Source organism: Etheostoma cragini, chromosome 24, assembly GCF_013103735.1.
Source record: "Etheostoma cragini isolate CJK2018 chromosome 24, CSU_Ecrag_1.0, whole genome shotgun sequence".
NCBI classification, from domain to species: Eukaryota; Metazoa; Chordata; class Actinopteri; order Perciformes; family Percidae; genus Etheostoma; species Etheostoma cragini.
The window spans coordinates 10,175,777-10,198,194 of record NC_048430.1 but is presented as its reverse complement, the minus strand read 5'-3'; the positions used below and the strand labels follow the sequence as shown (position 1 = coordinate 10,198,194).

The window sequence follows — 22,418 nt, the reverse complement described above, 5'->3', positions numbered from 1 at the left end:
CTCTCTCTCTCTCTCTCTCTCTCTCTCTCTCTCTCTCTCTCTCTTCCCATCTCCTCTAGACAGAGGGATGGGATCAGTTTGGGTAGAGTTCTAAGCTGGCCAGGCTCCTCTCTTTACCCTGTCTCTCTTAGTTATGCTGTAATAGTTTTAGACTGCTGGGGGACTTCTTTTGACAAACATAGTTCCTCTCTCATCTATCTATCTTTCCATTTATGTGCATCCATGTCCCAGAAATGCCTGTTACTAACCTAGCTCCGGGGAGTCCTTCCCTGGAGTCCTTCTGTTCTTTTTCGTCCAGCACGTTTCCTTGGATCAGGGAGGCGCCAAAAATCAGGGTAGCAGCTGTCGCCATGGTCCCGCTACACGTCCTGCGATGCCATGTTACATCCTACCACACTCTGCTACGCCCAGCTACGTCCTGCTGTGCCTTGTAACGCCCACACTGCCCTGCTATGCTACAAAGAACTACTACAAACAAACTACTATTTAATTAATTTTTTGTGACTGTTACCGCAACTCTTTATTCTAATCCCAACCGGTCGTCAGACACCGCCTACCAAGAGCCTGGGTCTGACCGAGGTTTCTGCCTAAAAGGAAGTTTTTCCTCGCCACTGTTGAACTGTTGCTTGCTCTGTAGGAAACTACTAGAATTGTTGGGTCCTTGTAAATTCTGGAGTGTGGTCTAGACCTACTCTATCTGTAAAGTGTCTTGAGATAACGCTTGTTATGAATTGATACTATAAATAAAATTGAATTGAATTGATAAGAAATCCTTTATCAGCAACAAGATCACTTGACCTTCAGATTCCACTTTTAGCCACGATGGCCTTGTCCGAGACGGATCCAGGATATAATTTGCTGCAGTATGTTATCACAGCATTTGGTGCCACACCCAGCAAGATTTTAAATAATTCAATAATTCATTTCAACTATTGAAATAATTCAATAGTTTCCTCTACACTGTTTTTACATTAGTGGGGCTTGAGAAAGTTTACACACCCATGCCAAAGTTAATTAAAGAGAATAATAAAAAAAGTCTTTTGGAAATTGATCTTAATGCCTTATTTAAATAAATAAAAAATTGGAAATCCAACCTTACAAGGACACCAATTTTCTTTGTGAATGAATAATGTATTGCAAATAAATAAATGTTGTTCCTTAAAATACAGTGGGCATGAGTACACAACCCCTTGTGGTAAATTCCCATAGAGGCAAGTACTTTTTTACTTTTACAGGCCAGTTATTTCATGGATCAGGATACTATGCATCCTGATTAAGTTTCCTTGGCCTTTGGAAAATGTGTTAAAGCAGTGTGCAGAACATCTCACACAGGTCCTTACAGACATTTTTAACACCTATTTGTGTCAAGGTGTTGTGCCATCCTACCATAAAACCTCAGCCATCATCCCTGTACCATAAAAATATCTTTCAATGCGCTCAAACCGCTCATCAATTCAATTCAATTCAATTTTATTTATAGTATCAATTCATAACAAGAGTTATCTCAAGACACTATACAGATAGACCACACTCCAGAATTTACAAGGACCCAACAGTTCAAGTAGTTTCCTCCAGAGCAAGCAACAGTGCAACAGTGGCGAGGAAAAACTTCCTTTTAAGCAGAAACCTTGGTCAGACCCAGGCTCTTGGTAGGCGGTGTCTGACGGGCCAGTTGGGGTTAGAATGAAGGGGATTTGTTCATCTGAGGATGCAATAGCCACTGCAGTGCATCTGTGCCTTGAACACCTGGAGGGAAGGAATGTGTGGGTCCGGAACCTGTTCATTGATTTCAGTTTGCCATTTAACACCATAATAACCCAGCATCTGGTTAACAAACTGGGCCCACTGGGGATGAACACACCCCTTCATAACTGGATACTTGATTTCCTGGGGAACTTTATCCTGATGCATAGTATCCTGGATCCATGAAACAAGTGGCTCAGGCTGTGAGCAAATCCCTGTATGACTCTGTTACCATTGATTTTGTTAGCAAACGTCCGCTCACTGGAAATAATGTCCGGCCAAGTGTTAAAGCAGTGTGCAGAAGAACTCACACAGGTCCTTACAGACATTTTTAACACCTATTTGTGTCAAGGTGTTGTGCCATCCTAGTATAAACCCTCAGCCATCATCACTGTGCCAAAAGTAAACTTCCAATACGCTCAAACCGCTCAACTGAGGCTGGAACACCTGGAGGGAAGTAATGCGTGGGTCTGGATGCTGTTCATTGATTTCAGTTTGGCATTTAACACCATAATAGGCCCACTGGGGATGAACACACCCCTTCATAACTGGATTCTTGATTTCCTGGATAACAGGCTTCAGGTTGTAAGAGTGGGGGCTAAATCTTCATCTACCACCTCATTGAGAGCGTCTTGAGACCTCTGCTATAAACCCTTATGACCCATGACTGCTGTGCAAAATTCGACACCAATCACATCATTAAATATGCTGATGACACAACAGTGGTAGGTGTCCTCCAAGGGAGTGATGATGGCAATTATGGGGAGGTGAAAGTCTTCACAGAATGGTGCCAAAACAACAACTTGATCCTGAATGTTGAGAAACCAAAGAGTTGGTGATAGACTTCCGGGGAAATCAGCCTACGCACATCCACCACATTGGTAGAGAGAGGTTGCCTGCCAATTGGAAGGTTGGTGGTTCAATCCCCGGCCCTGCAATGCACTGAACCCTGAGTTGCCCCTGATAATGTGCACTGGTGTGTAAATGTGTGTGTGTGAGCACCTTATACGGCTACCTTGGCCACTGTGTATGATTGTGTGTAAATGGTCCCAGTACTTTGTTAAAGTGCTTTGAGTAGTTGTTAAGACTAGAAAACCGCTATATAAATACAGTCCATTTAGATTAACAGCGTCCCTGCAAACCTCCTCCCTCATCAAAAAAAGCCAACCAACGCCTGCACTTCTTAGGACAGCTACACACTGGCTGCATCCGGCGAGCGTGGCGTTTCTGTTGTTTTATGTTCTGTTTATGTCCTACACACCAGAAACGTGTCTGATGTTGTGCTACTGCTAGGGCACGTACAGGGAGGGCTATCTTTGGACATAAAAAATGGGTATACATAAATATATAGGCTACTGATTTGATTAAAGCAAGACAATGTTGGCCGTAATGACAGCAAAATAGGTTACAGAATATTTAGTTCTCTATGACAAGTGGAATATTTGAAAATCGATTTTAACTTTTTTAATTTTTTCACATTTATATTTGCATTGATGTCAAAACCTAGAGACTTTCAAACATCAACATGTCATTTATTAATATGTATTTGTGTTAAAATGACATATAAACATCTTTTTCTATTCTATTTTGCCTGGAAACGCTTCCAACACAATTGCATTTCGCGTAAAAATAGGCGCTGGTTCTATTTCTAGCATGCACACGCTTTCAGGAATGCAATGCATCCAGTGTGTAGCCAGCCTTAAGGAGCCTGATAAAGGCCCATTTCAACCCAACAGTCCTCACCACCTTCTACAAGGGAACTATTGAGAGAGCAGAAGCAACATCTCCCACTGGAATGAGAGCGGCAGCGCATCAGAGAAAAGGGCCCTGAGGAGGGTGGTAAGGTCAGCTGAGAGAACCATTGAGGACCCATTAAGGAGCAGGCCAAACAACGCAGCCTTTCAAGGGCAAAAGAAATCTTTAAGGACTCTACACACCCATGCCCCAGTTTGTTCTCTGTCTTGCCCTCAGGCATGCGGTATCGCAGGCTCAGGAGTAGGTCTGCAGTCAGACTGTTGAACAGCACCACACTATGAACTGAGACAAGGTGGAGTATACAGTATTTTAGTATTTTATTAGTTTACTGTACTATTTATTTTTTGGGCGAGTTTTTAGTTATTTACAAAATTGTCTCGTTGCTTTAGTTTCATATAATATCACTGAAGTTACCGTTATTATTTTTCGCGTCATCAATTCCAAATTCAAACTAATTGGATGGGAATATATGTGAGGGATAATGTAGAGCGAGGCGGTTGTTATAGCAAATACAACCCCGACAGGGTGATCAGGACCCCGATGCGAATCAACCTGAATTATTGTTTTTATGTGCTGCAATTTGTGCCAACCGAAACACCACAAACTGCTGTCTTTCAATAATTTACCATCAAATTTGAAAAATTTGGTTGCGTTACGGTTGTGGTTGGTTGTGGTTAACGTTAAGGTTAGCGAGCGTTCACTTTATTTGAAAATAATCTGATACTAGCTGATACAATGTCTGCATGTAGCTTTATATTAAACACAAATTAGTTAATTTGTTTTAATGTAACAGTGCTGTGGTAACAATAACGTTACTCTAGGCCGTTTTTGTTTTCCAGACAGTTAACGTTAACTTTTATGTTAACGCTGTCTCAAATCGACTTTATTTTGGGCTGAACGTCTCAAACCTCTCAGATGTAAATTAGAGGATTCATGTTTGAATTCTCACAGAATCAATTCATGTCTTGCTACTCAGTCAGAATCTTATTAACCTGGAGTCCCAGGCTCTGTCACAATAATCATACTGTAACTGTAGTCATACTGTACTGTTAACCACACCCCTTTAATAACATTTGAACCATTCAAGCTAGACGCTTGTGTGACGTATCATTGAACTCAGCAGAGAGTTCCTTATTTATTGGGGATGGTTTGGCCTGTCCCCTACGCTTAAGCCACGCCCATTTCATAACTGGTGACTCATTTCTGGTAGGGTCTTGTGTGAGGTATCATTTAACTTCCTTTTTTATTGGTCATGGTTTGGCCCGCCCTCAATGCGCCCCCTTTCACAGCTAATGAACTGTATTATGTAGAGTCTTGTGTGAGATATCATTGAACTCAGCAGAGAGTCCCCTTTTCATTGGTCACGATTTGCTGTGTCTGAGTGCGGCGCAAGTGAACGGCCGCAAGGAGCGGTGTCTGCCACTAACCCTGACATGCATGATGACGCAGCAGCCCGTCCAATGCCTGATCAGTAATGGTGACATTATGGCCATTGGACCAAGGTGGTGGGATGTGGGGGAAAAAGGGGGAGGAAAGAAAAGGAAAAAAATACATCAATTAGCATAAAAAGGCTACTCCCCTGCGGACAGACTCCCTCCCTATGGGTCTGGGAGTGGTCCAGAGTCATGAGTGGACAGGAAATCTGGAATGTAAGATGCATTTGCAGGGCCAGCAGCCTCCTCAGAGTCTGAATGCAGCTTAAAGTTGATACATGGAACAAAAACAAACACATAAATACAAGTCAGGGATGGGAATGGGAAGAAAAGAGAGAAAAACAAATCCAAATAAACAGTGATCGGGATGGTGTTGGTTGTGGGGCTACCCTCTCCTGTCTCTAGTATTCTGGTCGTCTTAGCGCATGCCAACCCAAGACCCTCGGGCCTCACCACTCACTGCAATATGTTATATTATATTATACTATATTATCCATCCATCCCTCCATCCATCCTTCTTCATCTGCTTATCCGGTATCAGGTCAACAGGGGACTCCAAAAATTCCCTAACAATACTATACTATGTTATATTAATTATAATGTATAGTATTGTACCAAAATATACATTTTATCTGACAATTATAACAAAACTTATACATATGCATAGTGTGGAGAAACCTACGTATTCTACGTAATACCTTCCAAAACGGCAGGCATTCGGGGACAGCTTCGATATACCAGAAGTATATGATGTGATTTTACAGAACTATATATTATATCCAAACAAGACTTAGTGATAAAGTTGAAGACCATAATATTTACACAAAACACAATACACACAAAGCAGTCCAACGTCACTAACCTCATAAATCATGTCTTTTGGAAAAAGTGATATTTCTACCTGGCAAATAATTTATTTGTAAGTGTTGTAGAGTCATAGAAAACAAACCGACCCAACAGTCATGACATGCATGCTGCTGTTCTGTGTAATTGAATCTGTAAAATTGAAAGAGGCATGTTGAAAAAATAGCAGTGCTGTGTTTAATTAGTGAGGTGATTGATTCTGTGAAGAAACAGATAACAATTATGGCCCATATTTAAGGAAGGAAGAAAGCAAATGTGCATGCTGGTTATGGTGCATTTCACTGAAATACTCAGCAAAATGGGTCGTTTCAGACATTGCTCTGAGGAACAGCGGACTTTGATTTAAAAGTTGATTGGATAGGAAAAAACACATTAAGAAGTGCAGAAAATTATAGGCTACTCAGCCAAAATGATTTCAAATGCCTTCAAATGGCATCCAAACCCTGAACGACGTGGGAAAAAACGGTCAACTACCATCGGAATGGATGGAAGAATAGCCAAAATAGCAAAGGCTCAACCAATGATCAGCTCCAGGAAAATCAAAGAAGACTTAAAGTTACCTGTGAGTAATGTTACGCTCAGAAGAAGGCTATGTGAAGCAAAGCTTTCAGCTAGAAGCCCCTGCAAAGTCCCATTGCTGGAAAAAAAGACATGTACTGAATAGGTTGAAATTTGCCAAAGGACACTTCCAAAGGAGAAATGGAGCAACATTCTGTGGACTGATGAGAGCAAAAATAGTGGTGCAAAAATCATGTTAACGGGACACTCATTCTGTCATAGGTCACACTGTGGTGTTGGGCCTATTTATCACATACCAGGGATCATGGATCAGATCAACACATCAAAATACTTGAAGAGGTTATGTTGCCTTATGCTGAAAAGGTAATTCCTTTGAAATGGGTCTTTCAACAAGACAATGCCCAAAAACACAGCAGTAAGCAAGCAAAGTCTTGGTTCCAGATGAACCAGATTGATGTTATGAAGTGGCCAGTCCAATCCCCGGACCTCATTCCCATAGAAAACTTGTGGGGTGACATAAAAAATGCTGTTTCTGTTTCCCAGTAATGCAGAGGAATTGTGGAATGTAGTTCAATGGTCCTGGGCTGGAATACCTGTTCACAGGTGTCCAAAGTTGGTCGACTTCATTACACACAGATGGAAGCAGTTCTCAGAAATAATGTTTATGCAACTAAATGCTAATGGAATGATTCAAAGTAAAGCAAACCCTTGAGACATTTTTTAGTTCATAAAGTAAATGTTTGAGTTTGTAAAGAAGAATAGGGTTCCAAACCAGCTGAAAAAAAGAAGAAATTAACGTTTTTATTGTACAGTACCTTTATTATGAAGGGGTTTGATAGCCTTGGGAACAAATGATTACTTAGATCGTTGTCCTGAATGCAGCAGTTAAAAAGAGGAGGCAAGGGGGTGTCTTTGATTACCCACAATGCTGTTTGTCTTTCTTAGTGTTCTGTTTTTATACATACTTCCAATACTTGGGAATGGAATGAATACTGATAGTTTACTGGAAGTTGTCATCATTTTTCTAATGTACTTTTTCTGTGCTTCAGTGGCGTCAAACCAACAGATTATGCCAAAGGAGAGAAGACTTTCAACAAAAAGCACAATAACACGTTTGAAGTATGCTGCTGCTGACATTAAAGGACAACAGTATCCTTGGAAAGAACATGCTTTGTTGGGACTTAGTATTTAATTCGTCAGTCCATATGTCCCATTTAAGTTTGTGGTCGAGCACCATTACACTCTGAAAGTATCTTAAGGATAAGAGTGTGTGTAGGGGACTGTGCTTTTCTAAAATCAAGTGACATCTCCTTTGTTTTGGAGGTATTTAAAATAAGTTTTGACTTCTCACACCAAAAGTCAAGAATTGGTCCATGCTCCTCTTCCCGGTCACATAGGAGACTAACCAGGGCGGAATCATCTGCATACTTAATAAAGTGCCTGTTAGGAAAAGTGCTGGTGCATAAGTTTGTGTGCAGGATGAATGTCAGAGAATATAAAACACATGCCTGTGGAGATCCTGTGAATGTAAATGTGCTGTATTTATATAGCGCTTTTCCAGTCTTAACAACTGCTCAAAGCGCTTTTACATCTACAGGATACATTCACCATTCACACACATTCATACACTGTGGCCAGGGCTGCCGTACAAGGTGCCACCTGCTCATCAGATAAACATTCACACACATTCACACTCCGATGCGCAGCACCGGGGGCAACTCGGGGTTCAGTGTCTTGCCCAAGGACACTTCGACAATGACTGCAGCGGCGGGGATCGAACCACCAACCTTCCAATTGGCAGGCAACCTCTCTACCACTGAGCCACAGCCGCCCCGCCACTGTGCAAGTGGTAATTTCGTCAGAGAGGGAACTACCAACTCTACAGCTAGGGAAATCAACAATCCATGAGACCACATAATTACAAGTAAAAATTCTTAAATACTTGCTAAGATACTGGGCTTCATAATGTTAAAAGCAGAAGAAAAATCAGCAAAAAGGATTTTGGCATGAGCCTTTGTCTTCTCTGAATGAATGTGCAAAAGATGCAGCAGAGTTGCAACAGCATCTTCAACTCCTTTGGATGATTGGAACACAAATTGCATAGCGTCTGAAAGGTGCTGCGTTTTGGAGATAATGTGGCTCTTGACTAGGTGCTCAAAGCACTTCATTACCAGTAAAGTCAATGCAATTGGCCTGAAGTCATTAGGCTGTTTAGGCCTGGGGTATTTTTGGCACTGGTACAATTGTGGCTATTTTCCAGAGAGTGGGGACTTTTTTTCATGTAATGAGAAGACTTAAAAATTCCTCCGCACAATCTTTAAGAACATCTCCTCTAATATGGTCAGGGCCAGGGCTTTTTCTAATATGACAGCCTTTAAATATTTGGAGTACCTTTGTCTCTTCTATGCTTATGCTAGCAGGAAGGGCAGTCAAGGTGAAAGCCTCAGCACTCTTGCTGTACTCAAAACTGCAGCCAACCATTCAGGGTAAAGGAGGGCTTTCCTGCACTTGTGCGGAATAGAGGTCATGTTTTTGATTCCATGCCTCTCCGGAGTTACCAGAAGCCAGGGAGGCTTCAAGCTCCTAGTTGGCAGCTGAGCTTATCCAGCTGCATTTGCCTTTTTATTTCTCTCTGTATATCCCTCCTTGCAGACTCATCGTGATTTAGATAACCTTTTTCTTTTTGAGACGTTTTTTTTTAATTTGCCAGATACCCAAGGCTTATCATTAGGATGTACCTTGTACGTCTTTGTGGGTATTACAGTGTCTATGCAGGAACAGACATAATTAGACACAGCCACAACCTGTTCATTAATATCCTGAGCATCAAATACTTTCCAGAGTGTACACTCAATACATCCTTGCAAGGCCAAAACGCTGTCATTACTCTACATCTTAATAGTCTTTACTTGAGGTTTTTCCTTCTCTTATAGACAGCCAGTCATCGTCATGGTCCCTGAAGTCTCTTTTCTCTCCTGATCTTACCATCATGCAGCATTATTCATATGTTTACAACAATTTGTGATTGTTAACACCTTGCCAAAATCAAATCATTAACGGGTGGCATCCCCCAGAGATACAATGCGCAAACAAAAAGTCTAATAGGCAAACACATTTTTCTTCATGCAGGTTTGGTCATGAACAGTATTAAAGTTTGGACGATAACGAGGACATTAAGTGTGATAATTGTGCGAGAGCTTAACGGCTGTCTTTCCAGACTTTAACCTTGGATTTTATATGCACAGTTTCACCAATAGATATTTAGTTATTTACACTGTTTTCTGCCTTTTGCAATGCAGCTCAGCGTAAATTCTTTCAGGAAGACCTAACTTTTAATCAGTGCACCCCTAAATCAATTCAGCTGTTATCCTAATAAATATACTTTTTTGCTGTGCATAACTCAATTCAATTTTACGTATAGTATCAATTCATAACAAGAGTTTTCTCGAGACACTTATACTCTACAAATAGAGTAGTTCTAGATCACACTATAATTTACAAGGACCCAACAGTTGTAATATTTTCCTCCAGAACAAGCAACAGTGCGACAGTGGCGAGACAAAAACTCCCTTTTAGGAAGAAACCTCGGGCAGACCCAGGCTCTAGGCGGTGTCTGACGGGCCGGTTGGGGTTGAAATGAATAGTGTTAATAACAGTCACAGTAAAAGGTACTGTACTACAGGGTACTGCTGAGCGGAGCGGGATGTAACAGGACATTGCGGGACGTGAAGCTGATCCACGGCAACAGCTTTAACCATGATTTTGGAGCCTCTCTGATCCAAGGTAACATGCTGGGGGAAAAAGAACATACGGATTCCAGGGAATGATTCCCTAGAGCTAGGTTAGTAACGAGCATTTCTGGGACATGGATGCATGGAGAGGGGAGCTCAGCCTGGAAGGAACAAATGCATGGAGTAGTTTTTCCTCATTGTTTCGAGACAGGATGTTTCTAATTTTGGCAATGTTACAAAGATGAAAAAAGACTGTTATTGAGGTTTGTTAATTGGCGTTAAAGGACATATCCTGATCAAAAATAACTCCTAGATTTCTGACAGTAGTGCTGAAGGCCAGGGCAATACCATCAAGGGTAGCTATATCCCTAGATAATGAGGTTTGGAGGTGTTTAGCCCAGCACAATAACTTCAGTTTTGTCTGAGTTTAATGTCAGAAAATTGTAGGTAATCCATGATTTTTATATAATTTATGTACAAAAGTCGTAGAACTGACGGATGCAACTAGTCTCTCCTGATTCAAACATAGCTCAGCGGAAATTCTTTCAGGATGACCTCATTTAATCAATGCTCTCTCTTCTAAATGCAATCAGCTGTTGGTGGCGTTAACCTTCCTCCTTAACCAATCAGAATTGTGCATAAGTTGCAAGGGCCAGTCACAGAGTCACAATCCTGCTTTTAAAAATCTGTTTCTCCCTTTGCTATTCAGCTGTCGTTGCAGGCAAAGAGTGCAACCCTCCACCTCCCCCTCCCCCTCCAGTCATCCACTCCAGCTGACCGGTCTGGAGGCTCCTTTGGCCATCTCATCCCCCTGCGCTCCATAGCGGACTCTGAAACGGTGAAACAGCGCCGATTAACAGCAAATAACAATGCCGGATTTAACCTTCATGAACGTGGATGATATGGAGTAAAAAACTGTGTGGGGCATCAATACTTGAAAATTTTCCCACACTCACTTTATGCAGTCTGACTTCTGCATTGCCTATTCCCATTGTCTCCAAAATGTGCGTCCACACGGGTCAGATTTTACGTGGAGGACCGCACACTCTCAAGTTTGTTTTTAAAAAAAGACAACCTTTGCGTGGTAAGTGGCGTGTGCACATTTTCAGCCCCGTCTTTTGCATACGCCACATTCATAAATGAGACCCCAGTTCATGGAAATGTTTCTAATTTGCATTTTCTTTTCTTTTTTGAGACATTTTCAAAGATAGCTTAAAATTCCCTTGACAACTAGATGAAAACATTACTACTGTCTATAGATACATTTGTGTAATGTTTATGTGTTGTATGTGTCATTTACCAGAATTCACATCAGTCGCGTTTTTTTATGATTTACTCCAAACATTTGATCTCCCACTTTGTCACTGCTACGACATCAGTAGAAGCTTGGGCCCCAGAATTGGCTGCTCTAGTTTCAGATGAACTGTGGGAGGACGGTTTCTCCAGTGTCTAGAGCTGTTCCATTAGTTCTAGATACTAACTCATTTAAAGTCCTACACAGACTCCATTACTCCAAACCAATATCCTCCCTGCGTGACAGTGTTATTGCAGAAGGATCACTATCGCACTTATTCTGGCAATGTCCAGAGACACATTTAACGGTCTTTCCAAACAATGTCAAATAAATACTCAGGCAGATTGTAACATGGCTATTTTTGGTTGCTCTGACGGTTCAAAGGATCTTCCTTTGTATCAGAGGCAGATTCTTAGAGCAGGCATGGTTCCAGCTAATAAATTAATTTTACTAAATTGGAAGTGACCACTGTCCCCTTGTTTCAGGGGGTGGCTCTATAAAATGCTTTCTATGGATAAGATGGCAAAGATTCCTTTTTAACAATGGGAATTCACAAAGCTACTTTTTGAAGGTTTGGGTACCATTCTTGATATTGCTTAAGGAGGCTTTTTGTGTGTTTGCTGCTACGCTGTGCCCTTAATCTGAGCAAATGTTGTTCTTGCACTCGGATACTCTGGCAGCCCCCGATTTTTCTTTTTGTTTATTTTTTTTTATTGCGGTTTGTTTGTTGTGTGTCTGTTACAACACATCTCGAAAATATAGTACCTAAAAATAACAAATGTAGATAATGTCTATGCTGTAAAAGCTCTGCTCCCTGTCTTCCACACCCAGCGTATGCTGGGAACTAGCCCTGGAAAAACATTATGATCACATTTGGTTCAGGATGTAGCTTTGAACATGTCACAATTTATTAGTAAAAAGGGAACTAGCCCTGGAAAACCATAATGATGAGATATGGTTCAGGATGAACATGTCACAATTTGTTAGAAAAAGAAAACACAAGAGAAAGGTTTGTTATGATCTTTTATTTGTTTCTATCTTTGATTTAATATGACAAAGCTGGGTGGACTGATGAAAAGTTGACTGATGTTGAAGTTCAATTTGAATGTTACACATCAACATGAGATCCTATGGAATATTATCCTTAATCATTTTAGGCCACAGAGCTTTGTTAGGTCTAGCTTTTTTTTGAAATGCATGAAATCAGGTCATTGTGGAATTATACTGCCGTTTACCTGTTCATTCTACACCCAACTACATTCATGACCAAAACACAAATTAAAGAGTTAACCACAGAGGTTGCAAGGCAAGACTTCAGCACTTAACATGATGAGATCCTAATAACGAGTACTGCATTGTTCCTGATAAAGACTTTTCATCTCGTCACTTTGGTATTGCATTTATACATTACAATATTCTGCAAAGAAACAAAATGTACAACTGCATAAATATAAAATTCTTCCGCCATGTTTGATGGCTAAAACATTCAGAGAATTACACCACAACGCTGTGATGAATCCAGCAGGAAAAAAAAACAATCTCAAAAACTTGAGTTAGCACCGTCGCCCATACAGCAGGCCAAAGTGTCTAACAGGCTGGACACAGAACTCTACATCCAAGGCAAAATCAAAAGTAAAAAGGCATGAAACCAAGTAATAAAACCCCTTCACACATTTAACTGATTTAAAAAAGAAAAAAAGAAAAAAGGCAAAGTAAAAGAATAAATCAAGTGTAAAAGACGAATAAAAAGAGGAAAGAAGTCCCCTGGAGTGCAGCTTTTTTCTTACACAGATCAGAAGAGTGTACCATGTCAAACTATTTAAATCATTAAGTAAGTAAGTAGGAGTGTGTGTACATATCTGACACACACATGCCCACAACTCCTAAAGCTTGCTCACGAAAGAAAATAAGGAACAGCGGTTTGGAAGGGCCAGATTTTGCATCGAATCTTGCACACTCCAAAAACAATCTACTGAAACCACACAAAGCAGCGATATGCAGAGGGGACAAACACAGCTCGCTACATGTCAGAGATGGAATTAAACTTTACAGTCATCAATGAAAAATGTCCCATGGCTTGTGGAAAAGTCTTATTTACTGCTGAATAAATATTTTTATTAGGCTTATTGCTACTTTTCCTCTAAATTACATTCTAACGCTAGACAGATGTGTAGAAGCTAGTGATGAAAGCAGACAAGATCAGTCCCCTATCATGTATTTTCTATCATTTATTCAAGACTATCTGTGATTGAATTAATCGCTAGAGCCTACCCCTCTTACTTATAATCTCCTACATAAGATTTGTATCTAGTTAAGGACAAAAGGGGGGGAAGAGGGGGCCGAGGGGGGTGGCCAGGAAAAGTGCTATGGTCCTGATGTTGGTCATGAACTTTTAATTGTTATCTTGATGTCAAATCGTCCCTGGTAACGGTCCTTGTCGCTGTAGCCAATGTTGTCTCCGAACACTTTGCACTCAATGCGCAGTTCAGTGTCCAGGGTCAGGTTGGCGAACTTCACAGCCACCAGCGGCTGCAAGTACTGAGGGTGGAGCAGTTTGCCGTAGTAGGGGTAATACTGCAGAGGGAAGCCGCCGCCGATACCGTAGTACAATACATCCCCAATTTTACCAGCATCTTCCTCTTTCTGGAAGGAAGAAGAGGCAAATGTATGGGGTGACAAAACCACAGTGCAAGCACAAATATTTCAAAGACCACGCAAAAGAAAAACAGACACATTGTACTGAGGTCTAATTTGAAGATAAAAAAAAAAAAACTGAAAAATATGTGTACCTTGTTGGTGCAGTAGATAGGGACGACATTGGGCTGCACTTTGTGTTGAGCCTCTTCAGGGATACTTTCATTTGAGGTAGGAGTCTTAACAAAAAAAAAGACAATTTAACAGATAGACTGGAACCAAATGCTTCAGAAGAAATTCATAGAGACTACTGTCTTTCCTACAGATATGAAACTTCTACCTGGAACTAACATTTGATCTGTATCTGGCTGAGTAAAACTCACCTGCTAATACAGTTAAGTAAAAACCAACGTTAATACGAGTGTAGATACATGCAGAATGTATTGTTATCGGAATGACCAGACCACAGCTAAACATCCGTCTCTCATTGTGATCACATCTCAGCAGGTGTAATTTACATCTGTACAATGTGGACACATTTTGAACCAACAAGTTCAACAAGGGCACCTGACTCAGTCTCTTCTTGCTATTTCAAGCTGCCCATCAAAAAGCTACAGATAAGCTTTTTCTCTGAAGAAAAAAACAAGTCAAGCCTGTACAGTAGTTTTTAATAGTCTCTCTAGGGACCACCACGATGTACAAGACAAGGGTCTCATGACTGAGCTAGGGAGCTTCTCCACCAGCTCTGATGACTTAAAGTATAAGTAATGTATGAACTAGCCTATGACTGCGTTCAGCTGTCTGCAGAGGTGGGTAGTAACGAGTTACATTTACTCCGTTACATTTACTTGAGTAAGTTTTTGAAAAATTGTACTTCTAGGAGTAGTTTTAAATCACTATACTTTTACTTGAGTAGATTAGTGAAAAATAAACTGTACAGTTACTCCGCTACATTAGGCTACAATGAGCTCGTTACTCGTTACTACGCTTCATTGTTTTTACCCCAGCGTACGTCTCATTTTAATGTTTTATTTTGACAGAGAGAGAGTCTTCCGCTGAAGGCTCTACCACGTGATTGTGCTTAACCAATCACACGTCGTTGTGCAGTCACGTGACCACACTTGTTTCAGCAGCGGGACAGGTTAGCCCATAGACATATAAAGAGGTTAGCTTTACAGTCGTAGCAAAGCAAAGACGCAGAATCAAAAGTCGCCAAGGCAACGCAGACCAGGAGGACCCCCTCCTCGGCGGCTCGGCCTCATAGTGAAAGCATGGTTACCTTAGGAAAAGTGCGAAACAGCAGCTCCATTATGCGGCGTCTTCGGTGTCGACCAAACAAACGGACATGTGAGCGTTCAACAACTCAACATCTAAGCTGAGGAGACGTAGCGGTAGTTTTAGTTTTTGCTGTGGAGAGGTGGATGTTTGTCTTTTAGGTTACATACAGAATGTTTTACACATGCAGTATCCATCCAAATTTGATGTGACAAGTCTCTCAAGTAAGCTAATTTGTAATTAATAAATAAATTTTAATTTAATTTATTGATTGGATGAACTATAATTTGCCTAAATATGATTATTTTGTATTTCTGTCTGTCTGATTGATGCTTGTGTTAAGAAATAAATCAGACGTTACTCAACAGTTACTCACTACTTGAGTAGTTTTTTCATCAAGTACTTTTTTACTCTTACTCAAGTAATTATTTGGATGACTACTTTTACTTTTACTTGAGTCAAATTATTCTGAAGTAACAGTACTTTTACTTGAGTACAATTTTTGGCTACTCTACCCACCTCTGGCTGTCTGTCACGCGACCTTTGCCTTGAGGGTATTCTGCATCACTTCCACTGATCTGAGACACATCCTGTCAATTCAAAAATCTGCCAGCATGGACTACTCAATTCGCATATTGAGATCTAATCACAATGCAGGCAGAGGTCTGTGATTTGATGCCATGATCCAGATAAATACCAACTGGAAATGGAACAGGGCTTGGGCGTCAGATAACATTGTAAGAGTTAGTAAACAACTCTCCTTGTGTGAGCTAGACTCTTTTTTTTTTAACACTGGATCAGTCGCTGGCATAATCACAATAGTCACAAATCTGTGAATGGTTTTAAACAACTGGTAACCTTATAATACTCATGACATTTTCAGTCTGGTGCTTAATTTCTTGCAACAACAATTTTGACTTTTTGTCACCAACAAAACATGACTTCATTTGCAGACCGGCTTATTCATTAAAAATTACCTTTGGACGGAAGTTGACAACTCTGTTGAGCTTTACAATCAGGCAGGGCTTGCCTTCCTTGAAACCAAACTCGCGGTCATCAATGCCAGAGCAGGGTCCCAGCAGGGACCTTTGGAAACGACAGGCCTTCCTGATGCCTACATCGCTATCAAAGTCACCCCTGTTCCTGTATGGTGCGGGCTCATCTGGAGGGGGAGTGAAGGATTGACTTGGGTAAGGAATCTTTAACAATGTCAGAAAGCCCAGCCTGTCAAATATGGAAGCTTCTCTTAACAGTTATGTAAGCACTGGCAGGCCAGTATTTTTGGGTCCACAGACTTCCTGTACTTGATAATGCAACAATGTCACATTGTGTCTACTATCAAGTCTAAATTAGAGCTCAATCAAGTGTATTGTTGCAATGATGCAAATGATTGCCTAAAGAAGAGAATAGAAATATGTAACCTATTTGAAGTCCCACATTTGCTAAGGATACCAAATTGTAAAGCTTTTGGGGAAAAGGGTACAAAATGACATCTGAAATATCTGCTTTTGATGATGCATTATATGATGCAGCCATAAAAACATAGCTTCAAAAATTTTATGTTTCACTCCATGAAGAAGGATAAAGCTTCAGTGAAGAGTTGAAGCGGTTTCATCGTGGTTAGTGCTCTATTCTCTTGTCACATTTCTGAAATCACCTATCCAGATTTGGAACTTTCCAAAAGGGTTATAAGAATGGGACTTTAGAATAAAACATACCTCCACAGTCCTCATACTTCATTTGGTCCCTCTGGAGTTCATCGTCATACTTGGCCATAAATTCCCTCAAGGCCTTGATGTAAGGCAGGTATGTCTCCATGTCATTGAGGTTGTAGGACACTTCAGCTTTGTCTGATCGTGGGGTGTGTGTAAGGCCTGCAGAGACAACAGATCAGCAGCTTGTTAGCAATAGTAACACTACATTATTCACAGTCTCTGTCCACTTCAGTCCAACACACACACCAAACAGTAGTAATTACAAGACTTAAGTCTCTTGTGCCTTTGATTATCATCCTTAGTGTTAAATGTTCAGATTTACACACACTCGAAGAAATCATTATGTGTCCTGATTAATGCAGTCAGAAATCAAACATTCATGTCTTAAATGTGAGATGAATTTACACATGCTTTAAAATTAGACAGATGTATAAGATTTACTGCAACTTATTTAGGAACACTGACTGTGTGGGAAACACACATTTTGCCAACTTTTGGAGAGTTAGATGATATAACCATTATTAATGCCATGTCTGTGCATTCAGGATACAGATACGGTTTCACCCGGTCCTTGTGCTGAGCTAAGCTGAACATAGTCCGGATCTGCAGTGTCTCTGTGCTGGACTCAGAATGCACCAAGAGATCTCATGTTACTCTGGGTAAGAACGCAAATTTTGAACATTCCATGTGTTTGGACAACCTCAAATCAGAGGTCGGGAACCTTTACTATCCAAAAAGCCATTTTTGTCTTAAAACTTTATTTATATTCATTAGAAATGTCTTTATTTCTATTTATTATCATATAAACATTACTAATAGGTCTAAAGGAGTATTTATTAATACAGTAAAGTTTGTTACCCTTTTTTAATTGCCCTGACACAGTCTTTGCGAAGAGAGGCATTTCTTTAATTTTCTAGACTTTGAGGATTTGTAATCCTAATTTGGCCATGGAAACTCAACATTTTGAGGATAAGGCGCCAGGCTGTAGACATACATAGGCTATGATACTGAAATTTTATGTAGCCTAAATGTGGATGAAGTATCACTTAAGGCCTACAACAAATTACAAAAGTTTTAATCAAAATGTTTAAAAAAACCCATAATAATCCCTGCCTCGAATTAACACATTTCTCAGAGACGCCTCATGTTTAACATGGAACTCTAAAACAAACTCAAACAGCAGTCATGACGGCCCTTAGCCTTCCTCCTGTCAAATTACACAGTTTTTGTTCCGCACAGGAATAGTTTGAGCTGGTACATCCCAGCTGGCCTTCTTCGCCATGGAAACCAGGCTGTGGTGTGTACACAATGAAAGCTGCTGTCAGTACACACACTGGTACCATTATGTGAAGATATACGAGTTAATTTCCAAAACAGTATGCAGCCGTGTTACCTGAGGCGAGGGAGAGCACATGTACCAACACTGTGAACATATGTATTGTCACCAATAATAAAACACCTCTGCAATAATTATAAGCACCATTTTTAGGTTTCTGTTTACTGTCTGGGCAGGTGCAGAAGTCCGTAAAGAAACAATTGAATTTCAAATATCCAATCTTTAGAGATGGCATTTGAATAATACTTAAGGTAACTTTACTGTGAATAATCTCTGAGGTTCATTATATGACCCCAATTGTTACTTTGTTTATTCAGTTTTTGAGTCTAAGTGTCTACAGATATCTGACACTGATTACATCCTGACAGACGGTGAGTGTGAGCCACTACTTACCAGGGGGTGCAACTCTGTCCTGCCAGGTGGGCTTGTAGTCACTCAGTGTGAGCAGCATGGCTTGGATGGTCCCGACAAAGATTGCAGCCAGAAAGCCATAGAAAACGGTATAGAATGCAAAAATTTTGACTGTGGGGGAGAAAAAAAAGAAATATTGTGTTAATACAACAGAACACAGCGAGACGGAAGGTGAAACAGCAAGGTTTTCTACTGCCACGACTGTCTTAGAAAATCAATGAAATAACTTTAAGAGAGGGCTGGCCCATAAGACAGACAGGTATCTAGTAGTATGCAGAAATAAAGTAATTTCATTATACTGTGGTGAGTTAATTGCATGCCTGTTTAAATTTCAGTTTGCTTGAAACTTTAACCTATATGACTAATTTTAGTACAGTATAATTAAACTGTCTGAGGCCTTCACAAAAAAGATAATAAGTAAGGATGCATCATTTTCGGCTGATGTAAGTTGTTTTTCATACATACTGAATAGCAAAACTGTTCCGTTATGAACAACCAATTACTTCTGTCTAGTTGATGTGTCAGTGCGGGGCTGGCGTGAGGAACCCCCCCCCCCCTTTTTTTTTGCCTACACTGAGTTTGCAACGCAGTGATGCAGCACATGATTTGCATGCGGAAGACGAAGCAATGACCTGGATGGTTTTCAGGGTGAAAAAAGAAGATACGCAAAAAGCAATTTTTGTTTTACTTGGAAGGTCGAAATTATGCAAGGAGGACGCCGTGTCAAATCCTTCAACACCACCACCAACACTTTCACAGATGTAAGTTAAACTGGACTTTCATGGAGTTGTACACTTGCTACAAGTTCTAAAAGTAGCCTAAAACTAACACAATAAGTTGTTTGGGTTTTCATGGTGGCCCTGTAACTTGCTAAGAGGAATTACTGCAGTACATGTATGATCTAGGGATTCTCCAAATGTTTTGCAAATAAAGATAAACATTGCTTTTTCAAATTCAGTTTTTTGCATGGGTTTTTCCGTTTGTACAAAATATGACTATCATAGAAACTCGTTTTATACAAATCAAAGTGCGATCAGTAATATTGATTATCGGCCATAACAGCAATGCTAATATCGGTCATCACGGAAAAATTACAGCGTATGCATCCTTTTATGCTATGCCACACATCAGGGGAAAACACACTACACCCAGCAGAAAATCTGCTGGTGGCAGCAACAACATGCTGTAGAGATGCTGCACCTGGATGGGAAAGGTAAAAGGTCAAATAGCCTAAAACAGCACCATACAGAGGAGAACCTCAAAGTCAAAGCTAAACAGGAACAGCTCATCAGGAAGGACTAAGTCAAAGCCCAGATTAAAATCCAATTCAGTATTTGTGCAGGACTTGAAAGTCTCATTGTTCACTTACAGTCATGTAACTTGACAGAGCATACGCAGAGACAGAAAATCTGCAGTGTTCCGATGAGCAAAGTTGATCTAGACTCAAGGTTATAACTTTTGACAATGGGGCGTCCGCTGTAAACTAACTTTTTTGGGGAGGTAAATAATTTAGTATTCAATTATTCTGTGCTCAAATTGGTTGTTATTTAATCAAATTTGAAGGGAATGTAACATAAAAGACTACACATTTTATTTAGCATTTGAATGGATCAAAGGATTTAAGATATTGTAACGATACCCAAGAGACACTTTTGTTAACCTCATATAAAACACATTGTCATTCACATTTGCTCTGATCTCTTCAACTTAAAGTTGTCTCAAACTCCAAAGATGTCTGTCAGACACCACCGTGTTAAATGTGCTTGCGTCTCCATCCTAGATAGATAAGGAACTACATAGCCAAGCATTCATAAGAAAACAATCCAACAGTGGCAGCAATTGTCTTTACAGGAATTCAACTGTGAGGCCTGTTCTTACAGTACAAGGTAATGTCTTCAGTGGATAATGTCTAACAACAGCACTGTTGGCTCCTCATTGTAATCACTGTTTAGCATGAACATGTTGTAGAATTACAGGCAACAGAGCACTACAATTCTATTGTCTGCATTGCAGAGCAATAGGCCTAAATAAAGCCCAGGTGAAGTTAACCTTCCAGGTAGCTGGCTATACATTCATCCAGTCAGGCCTTCTGCTGCATGAGGCAATGTCAAAAAGGTCACAGCCTGAACCACGTACATCACACATCACTTGAGTTTTTCTCATTAAAAGGACATAAAGTATGATCAAAGTGTATGGCCTCTTGGCATAGTAAACCTGTCATTCCTAGAGCTCTATAGCCCCACAGCAAATCAGAATAAAAACACTTTACATGATTGAAACACATTTGTTAATATAGTCCCATATCAGGGTGGATGCACTTTCACAGCCTTCAACACAGCACTGCGCATGGCACACTTCCAAATGCATCAGCATTTTCAGATGACCTCAGAAGGACAAATATGAGCCACCATACATCAGCCTCCCTGGCCAACTGCTCCTGAACTGGGTTCAAGATGAGAAGCCATCATGTCACTGAAACATTATTTTTTTTTTACCCAGGTGTTAGTTTCTAGACAGGACTAAAGAGCTGTGTGACATTGAGAAGAGAAACAAGGACATGCGCAGTACAAGTGCAAGAGAAACAAGAGAAGAAAGGTCGAGCAAGTTAATCAGGTGTATTGTTTGTTAGATCACAGTGACATCTGATCAGTGGAACACGACACGGATCGATGGTCTTCTGTCCATTTCCAAGCAGGCCCTATCACCTTGGCTCACCTTGGACCGTGATGCATTTTTAACCCTTTGAAAGCCAAAAGCAAAACTGCTAAAAATAAATGTAAAAAAAGGCCACTTGACGTTTTCCCAAAAAAAAAAAAACCAATGTGGACAGACTGAGGTCCAATCGTCAGCCTTCCATCTCTGCACCGAAGACGGCACCGCAGCGTTCACGCTCTCTAAATGTAACTTACAGTAAGAACAAATTACCTTGTTTTAACGGTAAAAAAGGCTATTTAATAAAACTAAAACCAACTCATTTGGGGGAGGCTGTGCATTTCCGAGGTCAGACCAGGAGAGGGGACATGGAAATCCAACGTGAAATATATTAGTTACAGGTGCACAGCGCTGTATCGTGATGCCGTTTTGTTCCAGAAAGCAGCAAACTAAATAAAACAGGTGATAATATACACGAGGCTACCGGTGAACTCGCATGTACCATTTTACCACGTAAACCCTGGAAACCATAGGCTACTTACACCAACTACCCCCGGTACGACCGAGCAGCTCTCCTTTCTCCGAATTCCACAGAAACTTCTTCCACCCTCCATCGTCTTTGTTGGCAGGCATTCTGATTTACTTCCCTTTAAAGTCTTCCCTTAATCTTTCTATGGCAGACTCACTCAGTGTGGTAACCAAGTCCTGAACCGAGGCAGACAAGGAACCCAGCTCGGTCCGCTTAACAGTACCCTGATATAAACCGTTTCTCTCGACTCCGCCCGAAACTCCCAACAAGTTACCTACTAGGAGGGCGGAGCAGCGCCGGCCAATTCAGCAGCGGAGAAGCCGTGCGTAACTCTGACGTAAGCAAGACGGACACATCGCCTATACATTAAGCACAGCTTTTCATGTCTGTGAAGGTAGGACGTTATTCACCGTCTTCAGGTATTATGGCATAGCCCAAACCTCTGTCAGCCCGAATTCCAGATGTACATACATACATACATACAGACATACATACATACATACTGTACATACATACATACATACATA

The 22,418-nt window shown here is 40.7% G+C and overlaps 1 protein-coding gene and 2 long non-coding RNA genes across 3 annotated transcripts in view; 2 read left to right on the top strand and 1 right to left on the bottom strand.

Annotated features, from left to right (window-relative positions):
• The window catches only part of LOC117939184, a 16,914-nt gene extending 11,184 nt beyond the window's left edge, over window positions 1–5,730 (top strand). The window contains exons 2-3 of the long non-coding RNA XR_004655539.1: window positions 4,184–4,193; window positions 5,720–5,730. This is a non-coding gene — a long non-coding RNA (uncharacterized LOC117939184). The remainder of the gene's footprint in view (window positions 1–4,183; window positions 4,194–5,719) is intronic.
• LOC117939179 overlaps window positions 1–9,536 on the top strand; it is a 22,699-nt gene extending 13,163 nt beyond the window's left edge. The window contains exon 3 of the long non-coding RNA XR_004655534.1: window positions 9,310–9,536. This is a non-coding gene — a long non-coding RNA (uncharacterized LOC117939179). The remainder of the gene's footprint in view (window positions 1–9,309) is intronic.
• A 2,812-nt stretch (window positions 9,537–12,348) lies between these two features.
• atp1b1b (ATPase Na+/K+ transporting subunit beta 1b) lies at window positions 12,349–22,177 on the bottom strand. The gene is made up of 6 exons (XM_034864226.1): window positions 21,905–22,177; window positions 18,693–18,821; window positions 16,967–17,122; window positions 16,226–16,410; window positions 14,129–14,212; window positions 12,349–13,982 (listed from the first exon to the last, which is right to left on the bottom strand). The coding sequence occupies exons 1-6, from the start codon at window positions 21,993–21,995 to the stop codon at window positions 13,722–13,724; spliced, it is 906 nt and encodes a 301-aa protein (XP_034720117.1). The 5' UTR covers window positions 21,996–22,177; the 3' UTR covers window positions 12,349–13,721.
• Between the last annotated feature and the right edge of the window lie 241 nt (window positions 22,178–22,418).

What these genes read in the sequence shown, in the direction of transcription:
- atp1b1b (XM_034864226.1), bottom strand. Translation starts at nt 21,995, where the DNA reads ATGCCTGCCAACAAAGACGATGGAGGGTGGAAGAAGTTTCTGTGGAAT. An exon ending in TTGTCAACTTCCGTCCAAAG is followed by an intron (nt 14,213 to 16,225) that starts GTAATTTTTAAT and finishes TTTTTTGTTAAG; the next exon opens with ACTCCTACCTCAAATGAAAG. An exon ending in CTATCTACTGCACCAACAAG is followed by an intron (nt 13,983 to 14,128) that starts GTACACATATTT and finishes TCTTCCTTCCAG; the next exon opens with AAAGAGGAAGATGCTGGTAA.